General features: G+C 39.8%; 1 protein-coding gene and 1 long non-coding RNA gene across 7 annotated transcripts in view; both read right to left on the bottom strand.

Annotated features, from left to right (window-relative positions):
• Positions 1-18,173, bottom strand: part of ELF2 (E74 like ETS transcription factor 2) — a 33,802-nt gene extending 15,629 nt beyond the window's left edge. The window contains exons 1-3 of one of the 6 annotated variants that reach the window (XM_014893631.2): positions 18,045-18,162; positions 12,289-12,494; positions 11,153-11,318 (exon numbers count right to left, since the gene is read on the bottom strand). In XM_014893631.2, coding sequence (XP_014749117.1) covers positions 11,153-11,318; positions 12,289-12,369 — 247 coding nt within the window. In that variant the 5' untranslated portion in view covers positions 12,370-12,494; positions 18,045-18,162. Of the gene's footprint in view, positions 1-11,152; positions 11,319-12,288; positions 12,495-17,467; positions 17,641-18,044 lie in introns of those variants that run through there. The other 5 variants (XM_088164153.1, XM_014893632.2, XM_014893630.2 and 2 more) reach the window with 5 other exon arrangements.
• LOC148224054 (uncharacterized) lies at positions 1,100-11,146 on the bottom strand. The gene is made up of 2 exons (XR_015803383.1): positions 9,294-11,146; positions 1,100-1,249 (listed from the first exon to the last, which is right to left on the bottom strand). It is a non-coding gene; the product is annotated as an uncharacterized LOC148224054 (long non-coding RNA).
• Positions 18,174-22,544: the final 4,371 nt, after the last annotated feature.

Below are 22,544 nucleotides of genomic sequence, written 5' to 3'. Positions count from 1 at the left end.
ATTGCTCTCTTAAGTAAAAAACGCCCAAACCACTACCACCACTTTTTAGGGTTGTATCCTCTCCCCCCCAAAGAACACTTGCATTACCTGTCAGGCCCCGGGACAGAGGCACCAGCCAGGAGAATGCACTCTCCACACTTCCCACCCTGTCCATGTGCTGATTACTGCCAGGGTGAAACTTCAGAGCTGCGTGCACAGAGCAGCTGCACCAAGTAAAGCCAAGTATCCCTTACACAGAGCTATGCATGGAAATTACACACAGGCGTTCCTTCATTAAACCACACACACCTGAGTAGACCATTGTTAACCGAGGATCTAGCAAACACCTGCTGCCTACAGAGCTTTCCTTGAACACAACATCTTCACAGCTCCATTAAAAGAAGGTGAAGCAGTCCACCTGCAATCTGACAATGCCCAATCTCTTCCCGTCTCAAATTTCAGTAGTCCTAGGACCTAAATCAGCCGCAAGAATTTAGAAGGGATTTTCCCCAGCAAAATCACAAAATAGTATCCAGCAAAAATCAACTCCAGCTGGCAAATTCAGTGCTTCAAACTCCTGACAAATCCTACTCCTCCACTACAACTTTCAAGACATAAGAATACATTTTCATCACTGTATTTATACATAATATTTATAATACAGAAATTAAAAAAATCAGACATTTTGTAGACAGCAGTCATCTATTCCTGGGTGTAAAGAATTAAATTTGTTCAGTGCCTTGTCAGATAAAGAGCAAGCCCTGCAAGCAACATCATTCATTCTCACATTCATTCTCATCATTCATTCACATGATATATAAGGGTAGATCTGTGCTAAAATTTTGCCAGTCAAGATTCTTCCACAGCCAGAAGCATGGACAAAAAAGGCAACTAGCCAGCTGTGAGGGCAAAAAGCTCTCATGTAGATCCAGCTTTGCCAACAGCAGAGTGCTCCTGTCAGCTTTTGTTATTCAGAGAGGTGGAACAGCAGTACTAACAAGAATCCCTTCCATCAGCACATTTCCACTAGGGGACTCTGCTGTATTCTCCAGCAGAAATGTTCCTAGTGGAGACAAGCCCAAGGACAAGAAAAGGCATTTTAAGTAGGCACACACTTAAATGTGCAATAAAATTTAATAGTCGTTCATTAGAACATCCTCAGATGGAAGCGGAAGCTTTACATGGTGTAGTTTAGCAACGCCATAGCTTCAGCCTACACACAGAGCTCTGCAATAACCATGTAGTCCCGTCACTTTGTCCTGTGTACCTCCTGTTGTTAAAAATTATAATTTACCCACACTTCAAGCAATAAAATACAGTATAAAAGTTTGTCTGTTTAGATCCTGATCAAAAGCTGTACTGAGATGCTAAATGCCTTTGAAGATCCACACCCACATCAACAGGAGTTCACACTACCATACTTTGGAAAAGGTGCACTCATAGTTTTTTCCTTTTTTGATTGCTGTGTAATTCAGTGAGAATTGTTTACTGATTACAGCTTTCCGTCACAAACTGAAGTGTTTGACTCATATCCAATTAAGTTTTGAGATGTGTGGACTTCTTGAATAAGTGCATGCAAGAAACTGGCATTGTGTAACTCCTGACAAACCCCGTAGGTCCAAAATGAAAAAAAAAAAAAAAAAAAAAAAAGAGTATTAAACACAAAGTCCTTGGCTTAATACCAGCTTCCTAAGTAGCATTTATTTACTACTGCAAGCACAGACTTAGCACAATGTTTGCCAGTGCACATGAAATGGATTTGAACAGCTGCACTCAAGTGTTCTGATTCTTCCCTCTCTGATCACACACACAGAGAATATCACTGGATGCCCAAGGGATTCCAATCAGTTGAAAATGAAAAGAATCTGAGCCTGTGCACTTTCAAGATTAATATGCAAAAAACCACAACAAATTATGAAGTGACCTGTGCATACCTTATCTATTAGTATTAAAGCATAATACTGTCTTTAAGGAGGAATGCAACTTTGTACAAAAGTCCTGCAGTTTCATCTGTTTAAATTATATTATTTCTAGTACTTTATAAATGCTGATTGATTTGTCATGCTAATAAAAATCTTATTATTTCAGGGGAAAAAAAGACGGTCAACAGACAAAGTATATGTGCATTTAGCTTTTTAATCTCTTTTAAAGACTCCTTTTTAGGCTAACAAAGAGGGCTACAAAATCTACTCAGTGGGTGGCCCAATGAAGTAAGAAATACTTACTGTAATGGAACAGGGCCACAGGAAATTGCAGAAATTTTATTTCTCTGGCATGAGGAAAGTTAAAAAAAAAAATAAAGTAGAGGAACAGATTCCCAACCAGCATCAGTCTTTGTCAGACAGAAACATGTTTATTTACCCTAGTTTATTGTTGGGGGGGTTTTGTTTGTTTGTTTTTACTGTTAGTATACGGAGACTAAACTTTATGGTAATTTTTTAATGCACAAGTTCAGTTGTCAAGACAGCCAGGTAGACCTACATGCTACATTTACAACTGCCAGGGAAAGAATCCAGTGAAAATGTTTAACACGCTGGAATTTTTCCATTCAAAATTATGCTTCTAGTTACTACATTCCTGTTTGTCATAAGCTTTAAGTAACTTCGAGACAAGTGAATTGTATCTCCATACTTGTATAAACATAGGAATAAAATATCTATTAGCTTGTGCTTTCTGGTTAAGGGATATGGACAACTTGGTTCACAGTAAAGGAAATGTATCACTTCTCTGCAATATACACCAGTTAAAACTTATTCTGATTCTTTTGAAAAACTGAAAGACAACTCAAAAAAAAAGCAGCTGGATGTGACTAATTGCATCCAAAACAGCAGCTGTAAATTCAAAATATGAAAAACTGCTGGCTTTCATCAGATTTGCAGACTTAGAATCATCAATTATCTTAAGCATCTCCTTGAACAGTCCTCAAAACTAACAGAGCATTCAGTGCTCCTAGAGGAGTTGTCATTCTCCACTCCCATAATCTCCTACGGAAAGTTGCATTTCCTACAACTCTCACAAAATATGATGAAAACATTCTTTGATAACAGACTAGTTTCTCTTGGAAAACTACTTCACAAGCATTGTAGCTTGAAATGCTAAAAGTACAGCCTTCCAATGGCACCTCTTCCTTCCCCTGACAGCAAACGATTAACCAGAAAGAAAAAAGTGTGTGCATTTAATTAATTTTAGCCAGTTGTATTCCAGTAAGACAAAGCTATCTTGGGAACAGGCAAATTATCATCAAGCACTTGCTTATTCTTACAGAGGTGAGTTGTTTGAGCTAATTTAAGTAAGTGGAGGGTAGATGGCAATCTTTCTGTGTGCTGGCCCACAAAAAGCAGCTGTGGAAAGACTGAAAGCCATGGGAGGGACTCCACGTTGCAAGCAGGTTCCAGGCATGAAAATTAGAACAGGTTGGAAAAGTTCACAGAGAACCGTTTCCTGTAGGAAAGACTCCATGGTATAGCAAAAGAGACTCCTCTCCCTAAGTGAACTGAAGAAGGATTTTTAGAAGTGACAAACTGACTAAAAACCCAGTGTTTTGTCATCCTGCACTGTCAGCGGGAAGGAAGGAAGAGTTGGGGGGGGCGGGAAGGTGTTCTAAAGTTTTATTTTAGTTGTCATTATCCTCCTTTAATTCTGTTAATAAATTTTCTTTATACCTTTTAAAGTTAAAAGACTGTTTAGCCCTTAGAGTGTTTTCTCCTAATCCTTATCTCACCCCATGAATTTTTTCCCCCTCCTCTGCTTAGCTATAGCAGAGGAAAAGGAATAAATTATTTTCATGGGTGCACTGGCATTTGGCCAGTGTCAACCTGTCACAGTCTGAGGGCAGTATTTGCAGTCTACACGTGATATTGCAATGATAACAGAGTAACAATCCTGAAATGCCAACCACTTCAAAATGCTGCAAGTAATTTCAGAAGTCCAGGCATGCCCTGTCCCAAGTGCTCAAATCATCTCCTAATTTTAAAGTTACAGAAAGGTCAGTTTTGCCCAGGATCCTAAAGAAATTCCCATCTATTGTAGAGGTAGCTGCTGTCTTCAACAACAGCCATCATTGCTGATAGCTATTACTGTACTGCAAAGGTACAAAGAAGCATTTTTAACAGTTAAATGACAGAAAACATATAAGAAAATGCATCAATCTGTTTTATCAGCACATCAACAATCATTACCATCCACTGTGGATTTAAAAGTAGAAAATGCCCAAATAGCAAAACAACCACCAAGTGTCCCTGGAAGACACAGGGAAATATTGAGCAGAGTGGTCCATGACTATGCTCAGCTCATTTTTTTAACACCACATGAAGTCTAACAATACCAAAGCAGAATGCCTGTCACAATCTGCACCTTTGAGTGAACTCAGGATACTGATGTCACTATTCACACAGCAATTAATGATTCCAAACAGAAAAAACAAATGTATCCTCAGTGTTTGGCACTACCTCTGACAAACTGAAAAAGAGTTAATCAAAATAGCATTATTACTTGTGCATGCAGAGTAATAAAACTCAGCTGTCTTGAAAAAAATTAAAAAACCAAACCACCAATCCACAATCAATCAATATTTACACTTCCCTTCTTTATAAGGAAATTCTTTCTTTCCAGGGCAGTCTACTAGACAATGATAAGTCAGGTATTTGCATAGCACTCTATATGATTTTACAAAATTAACAGAATTTGAGTTGGTAATAGGCTGGCATATAAACTATGCCACACTTGAGCAATTTCTCTGTCCCAGACGTATCATTTTGATGTCCTTTAGGCTTTTCTGATAACAACAAACATCTATTCTAGAAGTCTACTGAATGTTTTTAAGGACTAAATGTCCTGCTCAAACACATACAGCTTTATTCTCATTCTACAGTTTGTTGTCAAATACAATCTCCCTTTTAATATGCAGATCACCTTTAAAAATTATTACTTTCAAGAGTTTTTCACTATATATTTGATTAATAAACACCACTTGTGCACTCCTACCACAATGGGCTTGGATGCCCCACTGCATTCTATTTTCAAGTTAAAAACCCCCACATTTTTCAGCTCACATTACATTAGTAAAATGCTAAGTGGCTGAGTCTTCACAGTAACAGCCTTCAAATTCTCACTCCCTGCTGCAATTGGAGTTGGGAGTTTAGAGGAGAATCCATCTCTGCATCTGAAGTCCAACCCATAATGCCCCACACTAGCATTCAAACTATTGAATTAGCCTCACAAAATAAAAATTATGCCTGAAATGTATAGTTAAATGAGGCTTTATTACAAAATAGTTAGTCCTGCAGCATGCTTTTGGTATGAATGGAGCACTGAATGGTGCAAGGCAGAAATCTGAAATCTAGAAAGAACTGGACACCACAACCCTGCTATTACTGTTATGTTAAAATACTATTGGCCATGGAACAGTTGTAGAGCTCTTTTCCTTAATTTCTCAGAAAAGGGAACACCAACAAAGATGACATAAAATCTAAGCTGCAGTTGCATTTTGCTTCTGAATTAACAATGTTACTGAAAACAAATATGTATGTACCCTTGGTGTAACTGCTCCAAGCACTACACAATAGCACATGCAATAGGAGGGGGATAATTTTGCCTCACTGTCATCAACATTTAACTACTAAAAGTGCAATGGATTTCTTGGCAAAATAAGGATTCACATGGATGCAGCAGCAGTGGCAGCATGATGTGAAAAATAAAATTAGTTGACATCCAAAGGACAAACTCTTAACCCATTAACGTGTTGGAGGCATCTAATTCTTGCAGCAGAGCAAGCAAAGTTTTATCTTGTTTATCTAGCTCTTTGAGGAAGACATCACCAACTTAAAATGTGACTTTAATCAAGTTGTTAGAATGTCCAAACCCTTTTTTTTAGTAAGCACTGTCCTCTAAAGTAAATGGTCTCTCTGCATGTGTAAAGCTCTCACTGAGCTGTCAGTGCAAGGAAATGAAATTCAGTCAATAGGGTATGTCTGCACTAACAAAAAGTACACAAGATGCTTGTGTTTACTCATTTTTCCTAAGAGGCAGTTTAATTAAATAATGTCTGGCCAGAATGAATTATAACACTGTTTTATCTATCCCTTACACACACATACCATAATCACAAAGGTAACATTCTAACCAGATCTAATACTGAGTTCTTAGTAGATGATATTTAACTGATAACAATTTATCTGAGAAACCATAGAGTTCACAGGCTCAAATTTCTATAAGAGACATTAGAAGTTTTAATCATAATGAGGGAAGACACATAAAGACAGAAAGAGGAACAGGCAGTAACTAAAGACTGGACACAGAGATGCAAAGCTGATTCTCATGGTGATAACTGTGTAACTAGTAATCTGAAATTTCCTCTGAAGATTATTTCCCTAACAAATTTATTTTATTTATCCATTTGTTTTAACTGGGGGAGAGTTAAGCCTAAACTCCTGTTGATTCAACATCCTCCCTCCTTAAGAATGGCTACCAATTTACAGGATAGTTTCAAATGAACTTCCTGGTCTTTATAGCCCAATATTTTTTCCATCCTGGAAAGGGTCATTTTCAGATCCACATTTTTTTCATGCAGATCTTCCACCCCCCTTGTGGCAATAACGGTTTTAGAATCAAACCAGACTTCTAACTTTTACCACAGGGAGGATTTCTGATAGGACATGAAATTAAAAAATCTGGTGACAGTTCACAAATTGAATTATATTTCAGCTTCTTGAAAATAGTAGTTTTATTTCTTCTTTTATCTTAAAGCTGTGATGAAAAAATAAACCCCAAACTTGTACTTGGTGCTTTGATGTTTAATAAAAAAATGGGGGGAAAAATACTATTCATACAAGATGTTAGAGTCACTGAACAGTTAAATCAGGGTCTACAGTGGCAATCCTTAAATACATGTCTTAGTCATGGTCTGCAGATCTCAGACATGGAGGATGCCTACTCTTTTATTTAACTCTGTTACCTTCCATACTGCTCCTACGGTAAATTCCAGAATTAGATTATCCCATTATATCCACGTTACAGGTTCAAAATATACAGAATTGACATTATAAATAAATAAATATAATATGTTTATATTTATAATATAAACTATTATATTTAATATTGACAAAATAAACAAAACTGTAGCAATTGTTATCTTCAGACTGACTGTTCTTTAAAGAAAGCATCTTCTGCTATTATAAACTACAAATGTTTTGTTGAATAAATCCTGAAACTGAGGGGCAAATTATTTTTAGGACAAAAAACTGCAGGAGATAAAAGCCAACAAAATTTGAGTATTATTTAAAACTTGTTAAGAAGGATGTATCTTTTATGATATAAACACGTTCACTGTTACAGTAAACTAAATTTTAAGGCTGTAACTCAGTTCTCAATGATCTAAAGGTACCATTCTCAAGAGTATCAAACAAAAAGGGAAAGAAATTTAAATACTATGTCAATCTAAAGATTGTATTTCTCCTTCCAATCATTACAAAAGGCACCCACCACTTCCACAAAGAATGTCATAAGGTCACCTGAAATGATCCAAATTTCTGTATTTTGTTTTTCCTAGAAAACTCCTTTTTCTATTCCAAGCAAATAGGAATATTTTTCTGGAATACAAAAATGAACCACTAAGTCTTTCTTGTTTGCTAAAAGACACTTGGGTTTTACTTCTGTAGTTAATGGATTAATTTTACAGTTAAAGGATTCATTATAAATAATGATCCTTGATTAATGAATCAAGATAGATAGTGGGAATGAGTCTGATGGGGGGGAAACCCCCATACTCCACTAGAATTAACTAAAACTTCATGAGTATTTGTAATGATTGTGTAGTATATTTTATTTGAATTGTTGTTTCACAAATGTGAGAAGTTTTTTAATTAAAAACAACATTGCAGATCCTGATTCTGCCCTTGGCTCAGCACTGACTGTCCTTATAGTCCACACAGTCTCAAATCCATTCACAGAATAGCAAACCACAGGTAGAACCATTCAGTGCACAGCATAGATCATCTCTTTAGTGTCCTAAGGAAATTTTCCCACAACACTTCCCTACATTTTTCACACAGGGTACTGATCCCTATCTCTGGAGGCTAGAATAATGCTACATTTTAATAAATTATGAAGCTTGAAATTAACTGCAAAGTAGCCCGAGGCTATTGGAATGTGTGTTGTAATGCTGTAAACTACATAAATCAGTCGTCACTGGAACTGCCAATGAACTGTCACAAGAAAGGGAAAAAAATCAGGTCCATGGCCAACAGGAAAGGGATATGTGAAAAGGGATCTTTTATAAGTCCTGCCAAGCATTCTTTAAGATGGGTTTTCATATTTACCATGCTGCCTGTAGAATCTAGAATCACAAAAGGTATTAAGTCTACTTATTCTTGGTGCAACGATGATACATTTATCAAATAACATGAAAATTTTTGTAGCAATTAATTCTGTCATTTATGAAGTAGAATCTACTGAGACTACTTTAGCAATAATAGATTTTTCTTCTAAGATGAACAGAAATCAAACTGTTGCACCTCTCTAAACGGGGATCATTAGCATAATAAAGGCACATACTTCAAAAAATTAACACCTTGAAATGTTCTTTAAACATTGTACCTTGTTTACTGCCTCAGCCTGCTTCCTCATTAACAATTACCATGGCACCTGTTACCACCTCTCTCCTGCATTAAATTGCTACCTACCCACAGCCCAGTATCTCTACTACAGAATTAAAATTCAAAAACAGCACACTCAGATTCACTATCCTGCAATACATTGCTAATAATGGTGCATTATCAAAATGAATGTTTCTCAGGGCTTTCATGCTTTCTCTCTCTGCCCATCTTACCTCTCTGTATGAGAAATAATTCAGAAAGACTCCTGGCTGTGCCAAAATATGTCAGTCACAACACATGCCCCACAAGACTGCCTCCCTCAGAACAGCCCAAACCAAGCACTCTTTTAACCAACACTGGACATTAGTTCTCTGCAAGGACCACATTCACTGTCATGTATAATTACACCATGAAAACACACTGGATTAATAATTAATACACTACACAAATAATACTTGAAAGATGGAATAGGAATGGGTGTGCATTCATAGTTTTTAAAATCTTCATTAATTTTAATTTCTCCTCCACCGTTTATTGGCTTCTCATTGCCTATTAATTCTTAGATAAAAACTATTAAAGCAAATAAATATTTGAACTGATTCAAATATATCATTATCTTATCATACTAAGTTTTTAAAAACATATTCACGTCAAACTGAACAACACAAACAAAAGCAACACAAAAAACAAACAAACAACATGAAGTCAAGACACATCTCTTACCATCTCCAGCCACAAACACCAATGATCAGATCAACTGTCCTGTAAATTTTAAGACTGTACTTTCAAATATCAAGGATTGGAAGCACCCACATCCCTTTCTTTGAACATCAGCTTACATAAAACTATTCCTATAGAAGAGCTACAAGTTTTTAATTGTAATTTCCCCCAGTTTATTATGGCCATAAAATTATGCTTAAAAACATAAAGAGTTCATCTGCAGCAGCTCTTACCCTTAAAGAACTATTCCATTAGCCATTAATCTACAAAAATCTTACAAGAAACAGCATTATTTAATGTTTTAAATAAACTTTTGAATACAAAAACCTTCAAAGTATAAGCTCTTAAAGGTTTTCAAATATAAACTTAAGTTGTAAAACTCAGTTTGGGAAGAACACCCACACTTCTCACTTACCTTAATCTTAAAAGTTTTATTACCATAGTCAAAAACTAAATTTAAGGACTACATTATTTCATAACTTCTCTTTACATTTATTTGTTGAACTTATAATTGGCGTATTTCTTTCAAAACTCATTTCAGTAAATTGAAATTGTAAGTATTGCCCCAAAACCTACATCATTAGTTCAAGCTCACCTTGTGAAGATGATGCCTTTGATTTTTGCTGCAGTGCTACAGGATAACATCCAGCTTGAGAAGGATGCAATTGCATCCACTGTTCACTGAGAAATCTGCACTGAAACTTAGCTAATCTGATGGGAATGCATATAGACTTAATGGGATGCCAAGTTAAGCAGCTGAGACAGTCTCTCACCTTTGTTTTGCTTTCCTGACATCATGAATTTAAACTCCAGCTCTAAATTAGGCAGCTGCAGGATAGGAGCACGTGCTACCCATGTCAAGTGGGTCTCACCAGTTAAGTATGGAGTGCCCAAGAGGGCCTGTCCTTTGGTTGCAGTTCTACATACTCCCTACTCCAACACTCTGCTAATCCAGCAGGAATTGAACTCAACAAAAAATACAGAACAGCTGAGGGTCTCCTTGCTATTTTTCTTCTTGCAAAATTAGCATAGAGAAGTAAGAGAAGCAACACAAGAGTGCAAGAGGGAATGACAGCAGGAATCACAGCCCGAGTCAGATGTTATTAAGCTGCTATAGCAGCACAGCCTTCGTTGCCACAGACACTTCAAACATACTCAGAAAATTCAAACTTCCTGATCGTGTTCTTTGGAGAGAGGGTGTACAGAAAGATTTGTGCTTATCACTGAACAGTTCAGCTTTCACAGCAAAGCTCCACTCCTTTCTTCATTCCCAACTTGTTATTTTATAGACAGATGTACTAATTTCAATCTGTTAGGCTTTTTGCCCATAAAGGGACAGCCCAACTCCAATCCCCCTAGCCACCCAATCCTACAACCAAACCAGCAATAGTACAACTCTTGCACCAAAAGGCAGGATAGAAAGGGATAGACAGGAAGGGGCAAGAGTTGGAAGATGGGCTAAACAGAGCCATGCAGTCCCTGTTTCCAGCTGCCCTGCAGTTGTGTGGCTCACACACAGTGCAAAACTGAATTCTAACCAGCTTACTGGCTCAGCTGATTTTCAAAAACTCCAAGTTTAGTTGTCTAGCAAACTCCCTGCATAAGTACCTAGCAAAGACATAAATGAAGATCTGCCTGCTCATGAGAGAGTAGACACAGAGTTACAATGCAGCACTCTGAATGTAAGGTGACATTTTTACCTGCCAAGGTAATACTGTCACCAATGAAGCCTAAGCAAAACTAAGCTTAGAGGAAAGAGATGTGAACCCATGTCAAGACCTCCATCCCGTGGATAGACACATTCCTTGGGGATTTCTAAAAGTACCAAAACCTCATGGAAGAAAAGAATTAAGTAAGTCTACCTGTTTCCACAGTTTCAGTCTCAATTTCTTGTTCCTCTGCTACATCTTGCATCAGGTAAGTCTCATCATCATAAACCAGGACCTGAGCAGCGTAACCCTGTTCTAGTCTGGCACTAGGAACTGGTTCCACAACCACTGCTGGGAATTCAGAGACTGGCTCATTTTCCTATAGAAAGGAAAAAAAAAAAAAGGAAAGAAAAGAAAAAAATGCTCTAAATACTGCACTACTGATTTCTACGTCAATTTTTTCCTCTTATGTTCTTACATTCTTTATGGAATAATTATAATAATTTAAAATATTGTTAAAGGAAATTTTCTTCCAAAGCAAGAGATTAAAGGAATAAAAGGTAGTTATCAGGCATTAGAGGGGGCTTTCTAAATCTCAAGGATATTTTCCTGGGTTTAAGGACTTAAAATTTAAAGCACCAGACAGCTTAAGATATTAGAAAAGAGCACACTTTCTAATGAAGACACTCAGCTGTGGGAAGTGTTTCTCCTCCCTCTGCTTGATGAAAGTTAACAAAGGCTTTGACTATGCACTGCAAGATACCTACATCTGACCTGTGTCTTATGAACACATGTTTTGGGTTAAGTGCATAAGTTATTACAGAAGAAATGACTACTTCAAAGCCTATATGCTCATCTCTACTTATGTAAGAATCAAAATGTCTGTAAAAGTATATATAATGAGTTATAGTGTTGCAGAAGTAGAACCCAGCCTGATTCTTTTAAATGAAAGCTATAGGAGAGTAGAATATATTTCTTATTTGTTGCTAAGAATGCAAAATACAATGAAATATGCTGTGCTGGCTAACTTTAAAACAGTTCCATGTATTGTTCTGCTCAACTTGTTCTATACCTCAAGGCACGTCTGAGATCTTTAAAGAAAGCTTAGTATAGAATATAATTTTGTAAACCCAGTCTACAGTTGTACTGCAGACTTCAAAACTTTCTGCTTCCACTGCTGTGATAACAAAATCTTCTGCTAAAAGGTATTTGAAAAATGGCTGCACTCTTCCTCCTTACACAACAATCTCAGATCCACTTCATTTGTTTTCACAGCAAGTTTACAGTGAAATTTTATATCAAATTAAGATAAAACGTTGCAAAGTTGATAGCAAATAAGTGCTATTTACTTTTCTAACCTCTTGATTTTTTATTTCATTGCTGTCAAACTCCAGGGCAGGGCCTCCATTGTCAATCACTACTGATGTCATGGTGCATCCCTCGAAGATTCTTTGAGAACTGTTCTCTCTCTCGAAGATAGTAATGGCTGATAACCTCAGGATATCAAAGGCTTGAATTCACAATCCACTGCTCTTAAACAGCTAGGCAGAGGTTGCTGAAACACAAAATAATTTTAAGTTATTTGCATAATTTACACTCAAAAGTCTTCCAATGTTTATGAAATCTCTTGCACGCTGCATCTCTACATCAAAACAGGGCATCAGCAAACACTGAGATCAGTGCTCTATAACAAACGTCAGAATTTGGCCCAACATTGTTAATAAAGCCCATTCATAAGAAGGCTACAACAATCACTGAGGTCTGCAAGAAAACCATCTAACTTGCATTGAAGAAAAAAATCAGCATCAATTCTCCAAATACCAAACTCAACGAGTCTGCTTTTCAATAGCAGGAAGCTGGCTTAAACAAAACTCATCTTGCACATTTAGGGAAATGCTTGTTTGGATTCATACAGAGTAACTGAGCTTCCTACAGGCAAGGTTACCCTAACAAAAATTACAAATGCTGATCTCCCCAGCCAGATGCAAACTAAGCAAGGAATAAGATAAATTTTAAAAGAAATAAAAAGTATACACAATTTAGAAAAAAAAATAAGGCTTTTTTTGCTCACATAGGCAGTCCACTTTACACGACAAAGCACGACTTATACCTAACTACATTTAATTTCTAACAGCACAACCGTCCCCCCAGTTACTACTTTATTTTCCATTGTTTCATTTGTAAAGCTAGCACCACTTTTGATGAAGAAGAAAGCTCCTCTGCTCCCCAGAAAAGACTTGGGCTGGAAAGCCTTTAATAGACATGCCCTGGAACCATATACACCTGTCACCCTCCACATGTTTAAAACAAAAAGCCTACTCCTTACCTATAAATTATTCCAAAAGTCTTTAAATTCAAAAATATGCAAAGTAAAAAACCACAACTGTTTATGAATACACTAAAATAATCAGAAGAAAAAAATTAAAAATCCTTTTTTATTGCGAAACCTTTTCTTCTTTTGCACTTTTCCGTTTATATACACATTAGAAATATTTCCAATGAATCATAACCCAAAATAGGAGTCCCAAGAAATTAAACTGCATTTTAATTTGGAAGCACAGACGTTCCAGCCTGTTTCAAACATCAGCATTATTTCTGCAACTCAGACTCGTAGCTACATGAACATACTGTGCTTCATATGGTACCTTTGCTTAAGCATATCACAAAGTTAATTTCATCCTCATGCAGAATATTAATGCAAACAAACAATCAACAATAATAGATATTAATGCAAATAAACAATCACACACTAGGCCACATCTACTGTATATTTATATTTTACATACTATAATCCCACACAGGTGGCTAAGTAACTGCCAAATTGCAGCAATTGAAAACACTCAATACTGTTTACAAGATCAGGTTCTCTCAAAAACATGTTATTTGTGTCTCCTAGGTTACAGAAGGTTTAGATTACTTTTATGCTGATCTATCTCTACATGAATCACCGATTTCCTACAGAAATGAAGTTAAGGTGATGCAGGAACATATATGATAATCCTCATTTTCCAGCTGAAGCTGAAATCCTAATAAGGACCTTGCAGGGGAAGGAAAGTACACAGAAGAATGTGTGAGATGCTAAATCTCAGCATTTACTAAAAGAATTATATCTCCAGACTGAATACATGGAATCATCCATCAAGGTATCCAAAGTCTTTATATAATAGGATTTGAACTTCATACGGAAATTCAGTCAGCACTGTTTTCTTAACTCTGCCAGGGTAGAGAAAACAACAAGCCCACTCACCAGCAACCAAGAAGGTAAAAGAGTTTCAGTTCAGTCTGGTTTGGAAGTTCTAAGTTAAAGCAGACAATCAAGCACATCCACACACCTACATGTACGTGAGATTCCCTTTCTCAATGAACCAGCATTTCCCTTCCCTTTCCCTAAGTACTATGTCTCTATGGGAGACTTGCTGCTTCTCCCTCAGATTTCAGTAGGACACTGAATCTATTCCCCATCCTCTCTCTAGCAAGTCCCAACTCATTTTATTCCTGTAAAACACTGCCTGGTCACTTCCAGGAATCAGCTCAAAAATTTACATTTCCCAAGACTAAGTGAGCCAAAAAGGCCAAAAGACAATTAGACTCAGACTTTTAAAGTAAGAGATGATTCAGGTTTGTAAGAGACTAGGCTGTCCCCAGTGATACAATTAGCCAGCACAGAAGCTGGTTCAAAGTACAACTAGTTTTGAATTACACAACAACCTGCAGAAAGATTAAAAATAAAACCAAAAATTTAATTCCTCTCTGGACAGATCCTTACAAAAAAGTAAAACACAGAATAACATCAGAGGAGAAAAAATGAATTTAACATTTCTAAAAGAAATGACTAAATCATGTTGCTACAGTTCTGACATCCACTCCTGTTCTTCCTGAAATTCAGAGAAAAACTGGTTCTGGAACATTTGGAAAAACCCTTACAATCACAAAAACATCCTTGCTGTTATTTTTATATATATCCCATGGGAAAACAAAAATAAATCTACATGCTCCTATCACTAAATAATAAAAAATAAAACTGTAACCAAACTAAAAATCCTGAATCTTGGATACTTGGCCTCAACACCAAGAAGTTTCTAACTATTTACCACTACAAAATACACAACAAAGACTCAACAACCAATTATAGCAAGTCTTCAGAGGCTACAGGGCACTTGTCATAAAGGCTGCAAAATATCAGTTAATTCACCTATTGAATAGTACATTTATCTGTCCTACATTATGTATCCAAGTGTGTGCCTACAAGAAATCCAAACTGTTCTCGTATGTTTCTGGCAGAAAGCTTAAAACCACAGCAAATCACAACTGTGATGAACTCATCCCACTAAAAATGTCCTAAGTTGATTCCCCTGTGCATAACCACCTATCAAATTAATGGGGAAGCAAACATGCAGCTCAACAGAATAAAAGATAATAACTGAAAAACAGTATAGAAAGGATGGTAGAGAAGGTAATCTCTTCTAGGCCAGACTTCAAGTGAAGTTATTTCGGACTGATTTCAAAATAAACTCTAAATATAAGTCTACAAATAACTTTAGCATGCTTTCACTTTAACTATAAAAGAAACTAGCAAAGAGAAAAAAAAGAAAAAAGCAAACAAACAAACCCTCAAAACACAATGCTTGAAAAAAGATGTCCATACACGAAAACATGACAAACACACGGAAGTCTGGGCAGCAATGACCAGAGGCAGCTGCTCCTACAGCACTCAGAACCACCACAGGAGTTCTTGGAACAACATCCCCCTTTTATTCAGGGATTTATCCTAAACCCTGAGGAGAGATTTATGCAGATACCTATAAGGATGTAGTATACGGATACAACTAGCAGTAGTATCACACACAGTTTTGGTTTTTTTTCAAAGCAGCCTTCTTTTGATTTAATAAAAAAAAAGTTAAGAATGTTGGCTTGAAAATTAAGTTAGTTGCACATGCAGAAATACACCGGCCAAGATCACTGCAGAATCCATTAACAGGAACAAGGCTTTCTAAGGGCACTGAGGTGTTCTTTCACAGGCAGAACCTCAAATACAGCAGTAAATGCCACTATCACTGTGATACGTATACACCATAGCACACACTGTAAAACATTTCATGTTGACTGTAAAGTTTTTTTAAAGACATTTTCCCAGATCAGATTTACAGCTCTGGCTATCTGATCACATTGGCACGTGCAGAAGAAATGGCAAATTTGCCTTCTTTTTCTGAAACCAAACAAGTCTAAGAACTGAACAATTAAGTTACTGAAAAAGCTGCCTGAGCAGAAAAAAAAACCGGTAAACTTGCTAAAGTTTGTTGCAGAGGTTGTATCAACATCAGGATACAAAGTAAATCTTTGCATCCACAAGGTCAGGGGAGCATGAAATCCACGCAGTTCACAGTGTCTTACAATTCAGACGAAGCACTAAAATTTATAAAACACAAATCAAACTAAGGGATGGGTAAAGCACTCCTAGCCACACCATACTTTATAAGTTTTCATATAAAAAACCAATAAATTTATTGCTGAATGCACAGAAACTATTACTCTGGATCAAATTAATGATGCATCGAGCCCAGTAAAACACTAGAAGACCTCCTTCCGTGCATATATAATTTGATAATCTGAACATCCAAAATTTGCTCTGAAACCTCAATAGCTAAAGGTGGTGATGCCCAAAACATGTAAGCTTATAATCATTTAGAAACTATTAACGTTCTGCAAAAAGCTTTGTGGCTTCAGCAGGCTCCTTCTGGACCTTCCTGCATCTCATCCTATTAGCAGGCTCTTTTCCCACTGCTCTCTATTTAAAGATACCCTGTAACCTTCGCTTCCCTTCGACAGAAGTCTCGGATACTTTCCTTTAATCTGTACCGCTCTTTACAGCGAATTGATTGTTGGTCCTTAACAATCATTTCCACTCCCCCACAAGCCAGAGTAGGGAGGAATTATTCATCATTTTACATAATAAAGCAGCAGCGACGATTAAACTAAATGGTGAGGATGTAGGTTAAAAAGAAAAAAAACAACAAACACACTCTAAAAGAAGCAGCGTGCAAAAATTCCATAATTAGCTTTGACAGCATATTCTAGAGGTCAAAAACTTGTAAGATTTAAGTTAGCTTTATGAAGGTGAAGCCCCTGAGTTGATTATGAAATATTGAAAGATGTGTGGCAGCCTAAACTTAAGGCACCTTCTGAACAAGATACTGCTGAAACCTGAGAGATGAAGAGCATGGCACTGATGGCACGACACAAAAGAAACATCCTTTTTCCAGCACCTTTCTGAAAGCAACTAATATAAGCTGCTTTCCACTATAAGAGATGGAGTGAGAGAAAGTAATAGCGACTAGACACAGACCCTGTTTTTAAACTTACAGTAAGGTTGTGCTGCCTCTGCTAAAGAAGTTAAATGACTAAAGAAAAGTCACAGGAAAGGTAGCAGTGACCACCCGTAAGGGAGAGAGCGACAGAATGAAAAACTGAATTATTCAAGAAGAGGGAACACATCCAAAAAGGCAACAGATAAACACAGACCGGGCTCACCCAGCACGACGCTTTGGAGTCACGGTATAATGAAAAGTACGCCAGACCCGCGCTGTTTACCGGCGGTGCGAGCAGCGCGGGGTGCGCGGCGATCCCGGGGAGGAGGCACGGCAGGAGCGATCACGCATGACAGCGAGTGTCCAGCACACCCGGGCTGCCATGTTCTCCCCGTGTAAACAAGGCGCTGCCCCTTGGCGCTGCCCCAGCCGCCTCCCCGCTCCGCCCCCGCGCCGCTCCCCGCGCAGCCCGGCCCGGCCAGCCCTGGAGGGAGGGAGGCCACGCTGCCCCGGGCTGTTTACACTGACAGCGCCCGGCACCGCCCGCCGCCCCTCCGCCGGGCACCGACCCCCGGCGGGCGGCACGGCCCCGGCTCCTCCGCCGCGCCCCGAAACCCAAACCGTGCCTGCGGCGGGTGCGAGGGGCCGCCGGAGCGACCCCCGGCCCCGCCACCTCCAGGCCATCCCACGCAGCCCGGCGGCCTCGCCCGAGCCGAGACGGCCCCGCGGCCCCGTCGTACGGCAGCTGCCGCCTGTCAGCGCCCGCCCGCCCGCCGCCGGAGCCCACACCGCGCCCTTACCGTAGCCGTGCGCCCGGAGGCCGCGTCCGTGGCCGGCCCGGGCCGGGAGCAGGAAGCGGCGGCGCCGGCCGGGCCGAGCCGAGCCGAGCCGAGCCGAGCCGGGCCGGGCCGGGGCCGCCCCGCGCGGGAGGGGCGGGGGCGCAGCGCGCGACCTGCCCGGCCCGGCCCGGCCCGGCCCCCCCCGCCGCCGGGCGCGCGGGGGCGCCGCGGGCATGCGCGGCCGCTCCGCGCCTGCGCGGGGCTCGCCCGGCCCGGGGAGCGGAGCGGGGCGCGGGAGGGCCCGGAGCGGCCCCGCCGAGGAGCGGCCCCTCATCTTTCCCCGCTCCTCATTCTTCCCCGCTCCTCATCCTTCTCCGCCCCCCATGCTTCCCCGCTCCCGCCGCCGTGCCCCCAGCCGAGAGCAGCCCGTGGTCAGGACGCAGGGAGCGAGGCTGAGGGAAGAAGGCGCCGCGGTGTCGCTGCCCCTCGGCTGTGGAGGAACAGGTGCCTGCGCCCACGGCTCGCTGCGATCCCGCGGGCGCGGTGCTGTCTCCCGCTGCCGTGCAGGATATCGGGCTGTCCCGTGTGTCTCCGGCATGCAGAACCGATCCCAGGCAGTGTCCTGTCCGGGCGGTGCTGGAATGCCGGCCCCCGGTTCTGCCCCGCCGCAGCCGCGCCTCACGGAGCGCACGGGTTTGGAACCAGCCAAAATCGTAATCCCGCTTTTGTTGTACGAGATGCGCTGTCAGCCTCTGCTCACGAAGCGAGTATGCGTCGAGACTGTCTTGATCTTGGTCTGAAGTTTTGAACAGAAGTGGTCTTCTCCTTTGCAAACGTTGGGCTTCAACCATTATGCCCTTCTTTGGCATTTCATTTATTTCAGAAATAAAGAGAAGAGCTTTAGCTGAAGAGGAGGCATTACATTTTCATTACAGACAAAAAGAAACCCCTACATTGCCAAGGAGATTTTCTGCAAGGAAAAGCCACTTGCTGTAAGGAGCTCTAGGATGATGTTTTGTTTTGTTCAGACTAATCTGGGTGCCCTGTGCTCGTACAGTGCAAGGGAATGATTTAAGGATCTCCCTTCTGACAGGAGCCCAGCCCCTGGGACAGGCAGTTCAGCCACACACATCTGCTCCTCACCTCCACCTGCATGCAAAAGTAGTTCTTTTGGTTTAAAAAAAAAATTAAAAATAATTGTCCTCAAAGACATTTTTGTTTTTCATGGCGTAATACTTCAGCACTGAAAACTACTTTTCATTTAGGAACAGCCAAGCTCTGAATTCACATGGACAGTGGCAAGTGAGGATATCTCAAAACTGGTATAGAACACAAGACTATGGGAAGAGACATGCAGAAAGGGAGTGGGGTAGAAATCAAGCCATTAAAGGTTTCTCATAAAATAACAACTTCAGACACTTGAAAGTCTCTTTCTGTTTGTTTATAACTAGAACTGAGTAGTTTGTGCAACTTCCTGCTGCTGGCAGTACTTGTAGTAAGTGAAGAGGGGTGAGACTGCAGTGGTTTTGATTGCATAGAACTCCATTAATAATTTAAATGGTAACAAAATCATTCACATCCGGCCTCATTGTGTTCCCAAAGGTAAGAACTGTCAAGCCTTGAACATTTACTCCAGGTTTGGCTCCTTTCACTTCATAAGACCCTCAGTACCAAATCTGCTGCGTTGGAAATTAGTCACTTGTTAAAACAGTGGAATGAAAAGTATTTGTATGACTTGGATTTTCTACAAACAAATACAAACAAACAACAAACTCCCAAACCAACAACAAAAAAAAAACCAAACTAACAAAAACTCAAGCCAATTTTCTCCAGTAGGAGAAAAGCATACATTATTAATTTCTTCCTGTATTGTTTAGCTCTGGATTTTGGGGATGAGGGATTCTTTCTCTGTCCCAGGTTTTAGTAATCTTACTGCTTTTGATTTACTGCCCTCTTCTGCTTGATGATGTGAGTTGTCCAATGGTTAATTATGCTCAATTAGCCCTCACTGGAGAATAACATTTCCCACTAACTACTCAGAAAGAAGATAGCCATATGCAGGAAGAAGGAAGCCAGAAAAAAAAATCACATGGAGGGGGTCATCAATGAACCTCCATGGGTTCAGTAACTTAATTATATTACAGAGATAGAAAGAGGAAGTATGATTTTGATAAATATTACTGTCTCTCTTCTTCCACTTCTCTGTATTTCCCTCTTTAATTAGTTTGCAGACCACAGTCAATGCTGAACTGAGAAGAAGCTGCACAGGCAGCTGAACTTCCTGAGATAAAATACAGCAACTAAAACAATGTATAACACTTTTCCTACAGCACAAGCAGAGCTCACACATATATTTTTTAAAGATATCTAAGTCATGAAGGTTTTTAAATGAGGAAAACTATTTATCACTAAAAATCAAGATTTTTAGGTAATTAAGAGATCTGCACATTAAATCTTATACAAATAATTAACCTACCACACAGAGAAGAGTTTTCTATTGCTCAGAAGTTTCTCACTTTGTTATGCAGGAGCTGTTGGGCATTAATCAAAATCAGCCTTTCAGAGCTAGCTAGAGCCATCATTTCAGCTGGGTAAAATATCAAGAGGAAGTGGAGAACATCTGCAGATAGAGAAACGTCCTGTCCTGCTGCAAGGGGAGTTGGGGAGGATTCTTTTTGATAGACTTCGTGGACAACATAAAGTACAAATGTGGCAATATTACATCTGAGAACTGTTTATTGATGGAGAAAGATAAGTGTGCCTATGGAAGGAGGATAGAAAAGAGAGCTGAGGAGGGAAAAGAGAGCAGAGAGAGAGGCAGAAGGACAGAAGGTCACCACTGTGCCCTGGGCCACTCCTTTGGAGTCAGCTGGCAGATGCACGTGGCAGGTGTTAAGGCTCCCCACGTGTGTACAGCCCCTATAGTATTTTTCACCCCATGCCAGAAAATGGATTTGTAACATATGTTGAGGCATAAATAGAAATTAAATTGGTTTCTCTCACTAAACCACAAGCAAACCACGCTGTTTCAACACATTGTTTAATTACCTGTTGTTCAAGCAAGTAGCTGGAACAACTCCAGCATAGACACCTACAGTTTTAGCCCTCTTCCCCCTCCAGTAAAGCTGGAGGAGGCAAAATCTCCTACAGCATCCCAAAAAAAGTAGTAATGCCCAGAATGCAGGAGAATCCAGTTACCCATGGTCATGCTTGATGCCTGGGAATGCAATTAACTTCCATCATCCTGCACAGCTTCCACCTTCTGCAGTAGGTGAGCAGGGCAAGAAAGAAAAGCACACAACCAAGTAATACCTTTCCAAAGAGCAGAATTATCTGTGTCACAGCAGGGATGGCACTCCATGGAAATGTGCAGCAAAGTGAGCTGCAATGAACTTTTACATAAAATTCCTTCTGTCCCTGTTTGTCTTCCTTCACCCTCTGTGTGCCTCAGTCCTCTCAGCTCTCCTCTCAGTCTTTACCAACCACCCACAGGGAGGAAAAAGCTCCTACAGTAGCTGATTGCAGCCATAAAAGTGCCACAGAGCTGCATCATATATTTGCTTATCTCCTGACAAACACTACAAGTAACTGATTTTAGCTACTGATTTCCTCATTCGTCACTCAACTTTGTGTTCCTCCCACCTGCCTGGTAAAGCAGAAGTTGTGGTGGCTAGTTAGCTCAAAATTTTTGAGAGAAAGAGCCCACCAGGTGAGGAAAAGAATCACAGCACATTCTTGGCTGGGTTGGAATTCATTAGGATTTTGTCTTTGCTTTGGGTTTTTTGTTTTTTTTTTCTTTTCCAGAAAAACATTTAAGAAGTAGTATCACATCATCAAAGCCTATTGCACAGACATAAGAAATCTTGACAAAAGTATTTCACTCTCAGATTTTCCAAGTGCTGAGTACCAGCTTGCAGTTTGAATTATGACTTTTAGGAATTGTCTTATGTTTTGAAGAAGCAAATGAAAATAAAATTGAAATTCGATATCTACATCAACGCAGGCAAAAAGTAAACCTGACATTGTTAGATGGACTTTGTTACCTCCAGAATTTTCAGCTTTGTGAATAGCTGCCAGCAGCAACAGGCTGTCACCCTTCAGAGAGGTGAGCTAGAGGGACTGACTGGCACTAGAGGGAGGTGAAAATCCTTGCCAGCTGTTTTCACAGATAGCTGCTGACAGCAAAGGAGCAATGTGCAGTTTGGACAAATTCCGGAATCTCAAGCTTTGCAATCTCTGACCTATGACCTGTATTCATTCTCAAGACCAAACCTTTCCTCCGATCTCCTTTAGTCTTGCATTATATCTGTTCTCTGCTGTGGTATTGTTCTCCTTAATGATCCATTTCAGCAGTATCTTTCAACATTTTCCATGGTTCATCACAGTCTTTGTGTAGCAACTCAAAACTTCACTTTTTTGAAAGTGATGGACAGAAAAATATTAATTTATGTGGTATGCAGACTCCATACTGGCATGACTGAAACAACGATGGCCAGACCTCTGCAAATTGCAAAATATCAC

Source organism: Sturnus vulgaris, chromosome 4 (assembly GCF_052056855.1).
Source record: "Sturnus vulgaris isolate bStuVul1 chromosome 4, bStuVul1.hap1, whole genome shotgun sequence".
Classification (NCBI taxonomy): Eukaryota; Metazoa; Chordata; class Aves; order Passeriformes; family Sturnidae; genus Sturnus; species Sturnus vulgaris.
Note: the sequence above shows the minus strand (reverse complement) of the source record. Positions and strands in the feature narration are given on the sequence as shown.